General features: G+C 50.4%; 1 protein-coding gene across 1 annotated transcript in view; it reads right to left on the bottom strand.

Annotated features, from left to right (window-relative positions):
- The window catches only part of PPEF2 (protein phosphatase with EF-hand domain 2), a 36,827-nt gene that overhangs the window by 17,281 nt on the left and 13,546 nt on the right, over nt 1–6,000 (bottom strand). The window contains exons 2-6 of the mRNA XM_025887308.2: nt 3,506–3,633; nt 3,300–3,357; nt 2,251–2,426; nt 1,312–1,426; nt 295–341 (exon numbers count right to left, since the gene is read on the bottom strand). Coding sequence (XP_025743093.1) covers nt 295–341; nt 1,312–1,426; nt 2,251–2,426; nt 3,300–3,357; nt 3,506–3,633 — 524 coding nt within the window. The remainder of the gene's footprint in view (nt 1–294; nt 342–1,311; nt 1,427–2,250; nt 2,427–3,299; nt 3,358–3,505; nt 3,634–6,000) is intronic.

Raw genomic sequence — 6,000 nt, forward strand, 5'->3', positions numbered from 1 at the left:
TAGCTTTCAGGTGCTTTGATAATCAACAATTTTCTTTATTTGGAAAAAAGGAAATCAATCGCTAAATAATGATTCCTTTTCTTTATTAACCTCAGATTTTTAAAACAGTTTACAAAAATATACTAAAATATAATACAGTGCTTTTATATTATGTATTTGCTACTATGTAATTTTTAATAATTTAAAATAATATTTTTAAAAATCCAAGCAATGGTTAAGCATTTGTTTAATAGATACTGCATCTGAACTTCTAGAATAAGCCTCCGAGCAAGACAGGATCTTAAACATTCATACCTTATAAAATATAAATATTAAGTCATCCAGCTGGCCATGTAAGTCTCCTAATACAGATAGAAAAAGAGTATCAGTTTCTGTTAGTCCTTACCACTGTGTCTCATTTTTACTATAAAAAGGGAAATACCCAGAAAAATCTGACAAAGTGATGGTAACTCATTTTTCCATATGTAAGATAGAGATAAATATTAATTTCCCTTTTGCAGGGATAGTTAATGTTGAAAGCAGAAAACACGGTATTTGTTTTCTACATGATCATCATAAATAGTAAAAGAAGCAAAGATAGGACGGGACGGTGCATGGTCGCCAACTGCAAAGAGAACCGGAGGGATTCTGCCCCATTCAGAGTAGGAAGCTGCTATTCACTTATGGGCTCCTCTTAGGAGATTTTTCAAAAGATGTTGGAAATCTGGATTTTAATATGAAATCCTCCAATTTTCAAACGTTGGAAATTAATTTTAAAAATTTAAGAACATTCCAGGGCAAGCAAGACCCATCGGCAGGTTGCGTGTGGCCCTCGAGGGGCCGGTTTACGATCCTTGTCGTCTTGTAGTCGGCATTCCCCTATGACGTGGGACATCAGTCCGTACCAGATGGGTCAACATCACTGAAAATATCAGGATGTGGAAAGAATCATGATTGACAGGATTTCTCTCTGGCAGAAGACCATCTGTGGGTGGAAGGAATCATTTGCTGGGCCATTAGGGCCTGCTCAAGTAACAACAAATAAACTGTCTTCTGACAAAGGAGGATCTGGCTCTTTGCAGGGATTTGGCTCTGAATGGAGAGCGTGAGGGAGGGGGCAAATCTGAATTGCCTGGAAAAATAGAGCAGAGGCTGGGCCCTCTTGCCCAGTAGCCCTTCTCGGCACTGCCTCTATTTCAGTGAACGGGGAGCGAATGCATGAGCGCTGTCAGCGTGCATCCCATCTCCCGCCAGCCAGCCTCTAATCTCCCCATCCCAGGAGCTCTCTTGTTTGCGTCTAGCACGTGGCGCCCATCTCTGACCGGCTCTTACCGCACACAGTGACCTCCTCACTGTAACAGGTGGAGACACGGTTGATGTTTGGCAGTTGTACCAGGTGTTTCCTGGTTTCGTGCAAAAGATTCAAGACGTAGCGAGCATGGAGCTGCTACTAGGAGGAAGAGGAGGAAGAAACAAAGGAACACTGATATTCCTGCAGCAAAGTGGGCCTCGCCTTTACTGCTTAATGACTGACCCCAATCACCCGAGACCCCAAGACTGACCCTAGTAAACTGCCCCTGGGGCCCAATGCATGAATCCTCTCTTTTTCACCCATCTTCTGCTCTCGTTTCTGCTTTTCATCATCATCAAATATTGAACTAATTTCCTCTTTCCTATCAACTCGATGGAAGCCTTCCTTGCCTTTTGCTTGGGAGAGATGCATGCTTGTCTCAGCGAGGTATGAGTAAGTGCACGCATGTTGATGGGACTGAGTGATCCTTGACATTATAGGGGAAACCATCCCGACTCCTCCCGCAATTAATTCTCTTCACATGGAAGAAAGAAAGGGCTGGAATCCGGCATAGAACCAAAATCTGACCACTTCTCACACCTCTGCCTCTACCACCAGGGTTTCAAACCACTGTCGCCTTTTGCCTGTACCGTGGCAGGACCTTGACTGGTCTCCCTGCTTCAGCCCTTGCTCCCTACCCTCTATTCAGAAAACAGAATGATTATTTTAAAAAGCAAACCAGATTATGTCATTTCTATGCCAATGTCTCCCTATCTCTTTGAGAAGAATGAGAGCCCCCCCCTCTGCCTCCACCCCCTACACTCTTCCCCGACCCCCTCCTCACCAGCAACAGTGGCCTTCCTAAGGTCCCATGACACTAACCCCCTAAGTCCAGGGCTACTCCCTTCGTGCTGAGTCGGGCCTCCCTCTACATCCTACATGGAGTTGTTGGAGACGCAGGTGCCCCAGAGTGAGCTTACTTGTTTCAGTCTGAAAGCTTCCACCAGGGCAGTCGCGTGGTCAGGAAGAAGTGGGAAGGAGAGATGTGGCCCTGTGTAGCTGTCCGGGACCTCTATAGATTCATAGTCACTGAGTTTCTCCATCTCAGCGTCCTGGGGGAATCTCTCCTCAGTGAACATGCGGTTCAGGAAGTCTCCTGGTCAGGACAGAGAGGGAAGGCCAGCTTGTGATCAGATGGGGCAGTCCATGGGCAACACAAACAGTCTTCCGCTGGACCATGCCTGACGTGGAGCAGGCCAGTCTGGTGTCAGCTCCAACACCAGGGAGGAGAAAGGAACGGGAGAGTGACAACAGATTGAGGTGGGCAGGAGAAGAGGTTATGCTTTTATGTCAATGCCATTTTACTTTTATTTTAAAAGATTGTGATGTGTCAGACTTAGAAAGAACAGAAGTTTAGGAGCCGAGGCTTGTGAGCAGGAGGAAAGGGAAAAGCCTTGGTGGAAAAAAGAAAAAACTCACAGGCATTCTGGTGCACTGTGAATGTGGCAGAAGCCATCAGACCTTCCAGGGCCCTTCAGGCAAGGGCCCACCGCCAGCCTCCTCATCTCTGGCCCGGAGCTCGGCAGGCCCATACTGTGGAATTAACAACCTTTCCGATCCACCCCGGCCAGCAGCCTTCAACCAGTGAGCCTCAGGAGTTGACGTATGAAGACTAGTGCCCTGCCTTCAGTGGGATCATTCCGAGGCATGGGTTTTGCACTGTTTCCCAGGCACACTGAGTTGCTAGCTTAGTAGCACACCCCCCCCTTTAATGGCGGCTTTCCCTTCCCTGAATTCCTTCCCCACTCCCTCCCCACCCCCCACTGTTCCGTGCATTTAACAAATAAATTCCTTGCACCCAAATTCTTGTCTCCAGGTGTGCTCCTGGGAGAACCCAGAAGCTGCCATTGATTTGTCAGCCTCTCTGATCGTTTCCTGGCTGTCACCGGATCTACCTCTGCCGCCCCGCTCTGTCTGACATCTACGACCCTGAGACGGGAGGATGTGCCGTATGGCAGCTCATACTCACGCTCATGGTTGCTGCTGGGGGTAAAGTGATCCACAAGGTAGCTGAAGAAGTCATGGAGCTGCAGAAGAACCAGAGACTCGGCTTTAGAGATGAGTGCCAGGAGAACCAGGAGGGGTCCAGATCCGCCCCCTCCGGGCACCTGGGCCACGCTGCCCCTGGGCTGGAAGGCAGAGCTCCGGGTGACTCCGCCCCCCATCCCGCCGCACCTTGACCTGGTCTTGCTGTCCCGCATACTCTATCGACTGGAAGATGCGCCAGGTGCAATGCCGCCTCATCTCCAGCCGTGCCGCATAGCGCCGGTACCATCTCTGGATGAGGGTTGCTGCCCTGAAGGCTGTGACAGGGACAGAGAAGCGAGCCTGTGAGCCAGGACTCCCCGGGCCAGGTGAGGGGGGGCCGGGGGGAGAAGAAGGGCTCCTCTCCTACCGTAACGTGGGGCAAGATGGTGGGCAAAGCGCCAGCCATTGAGGCCGGTAGGAAGGATTTGCCTTACCACTGGCTGGGGTGCTCTTTTCCCCCATTCCCACCCTCCCCACCCCCCTTCATTCTTACCTCGTGGTTATGCTACTATCACTGGAGGTTTACTGGAATTCCTACTTTTTGCTGAAAATGCTATGGGTAGAGGTGGAAAGGTTGGATTGCCAGGATTCTCAAGAAATGCAACCTGGAAAGGTGGCAAGCGGGAGGCATCCTTGGAGAGTGGGACAATGCAGGGGTAGAAGGTGGGGAGGACACTGTGACATTGTAACAACAGACTGGCTATCAGGCGTCCTGGCTTCTAGGCCTGGAAATGCCCTCATCGGCTGTGTGGCTTCCCAGGAGTTTTACCTTCCTGGGCCTCCATGTCCCCGTCCGGAAAGGGGGTTGGACTAGAGGACTGGGGAAAACAAGCAGACACACAGATGACCGCCTAGAATGTCAGGTGGCAGTAAGTGCTTGCTGGGCTGTGCGCTTGCTATCCCCAGACTTGTGATGGCCCTGCGGGCTGTCAGTGTCCCGATCACCATACTTGGGTGACTGCCCTGACCATCCGATCTGCGGGCGGCCCTTGGGCCTCTCCTTCTGCCGGGACCTGTGCTAGGTGGTTGCGTCCACAGGGTGGCGGAAGGAGGCTTACTTCTTCCCATGACCTTTATCACCCGTGGTCAAGGACTGCGGCCAGAGAAGAGAGCAGCGTCACATAAATAACGAGGTTCTTCTTAAGATCCTGGGCCTGACTGTGCCACTGGTGATGAATGGGGAATTTGTGGATAAAGCGGGATTAAAAAGGAAACCCTGAAGGTTAATTCAGGTCAACCTCGTGAACAGTAGACAGATTGACTTAATATATTTAGCCTGCATTAGAGAGCTAATAGAACTCTGGCTGATTTCCCTAAGAGGAAAGTCGCTGGTGGAGTGGGAAAAGAGAACCAGGGAGGAACTTAAGCAAAGCTGAATGTGATTTCCTATGACAAAAAATGTCAAACTGTAGCTGTTTCTCAAAGGCACTTACCAAACGCTAAGTGATGAGGCTGAAGCTCTACCGGCTGACGTCTGTAGACCCGTGTTCAGAACAGTGAATGCAATGTCTGGAGTAAGTGCTACAGACCTTCTAGAAACTGATGGGAAGCACAGATAGCTGGACCTCGCCCTAGGCCTTGCAGCGTTAGACTCTCTGCAGGGAACCCAGGGGACTTCAGGTCTCACAAGCTCCCCACGTGGTTCTTATGTGCCGTAAAGTGTAAGCAATCCTGAGGAGTATCGGGGCCACGGAGGTTCTGTGAAAATGTTGTTTGCTAACACCTTGCTTCAACATTTCAAGGTGAGTGCCGCCAACTAGACATATTTCTTCCTCAGTCTTGCTTCACTACTTAGGGCCGAGAGAGCAGGCAATGCCTCTTCCTACCTTTTTCCCCCGCCCAGTCCTGTCAGTGGTTACCTTTAACTGAGATAGGGGCTGTGAGGGGCAGGGTAGTCTAAGACCCTCTGCCCCCTTCTTCCCAACAGCACAATCTAACACGCCTGGGTTTCTCTCGCTCCAGCTTTGTGTGCACTACATGCGAGGGTACAAGTTACAAATGTGCCTGGCTGTTAAAACACACATTAAGAACAAGGTGACTGCATGGACAGAGAAAGACCAAGGGGCACCAAGGCACCAGATAGCAAATAAAGAGCTGTCTTAGCAGTACAGCCTCCTGGAGGGCCTGGCTGGTGTAGTCAGTAGAGGATGCGACTCTTTTCTCCCTCTCTCTCTCTCTCTCTCTTTTTTTTTAAGTAGGCTCCACGCCCCATGTGGGGCTTGAACGCACACCCCTGAGATCAAAAGTCTCATGCTGAAAGAGCAGAGCAAGATGGCGGAGGAGTAGGAGACCTGGATTTCCTCTGGTCTCAGGAATTCAGCTGAATAGGGATCAAACCATTCTGAACACCTACGAACTCAACAGGAGATCGAAGAGGAGAGTAGCAACAACTCTCTGAACAGAGAAGCGACCACTTACTGGAAGGTAGGACGTGCGGAGAAGTGAATCCGAGGCGATATTCGGGAGGATAGATGGCGGGGGAGGGGGGCCTCCATCGGCCGCTTCTGGCAAGTGATAGGGCCGCGGAGCACAAAATCAGAATGTTTAGAAGTCAGCTCCGTGGAGGGACGTTGCTCCAGTGGCTAAGCGGGGGGTGGAACCCTCCCGGGACAGTGTGGTCTTAGGACCCTCGGGGTCACAGA

The sequence above is a fragment of the Callorhinus ursinus genome, unplaced genomic scaffold (assembly GCF_003265705.2).
Source record: "Callorhinus ursinus isolate GAN/ISIS: 27379988/994484 unplaced genomic scaffold, GSC_fseal_2.0 scaffold4, whole genome shotgun sequence".
Classification (NCBI taxonomy): domain Eukaryota; kingdom Metazoa; phylum Chordata; class Mammalia; order Carnivora; family Otariidae; genus Callorhinus; species Callorhinus ursinus.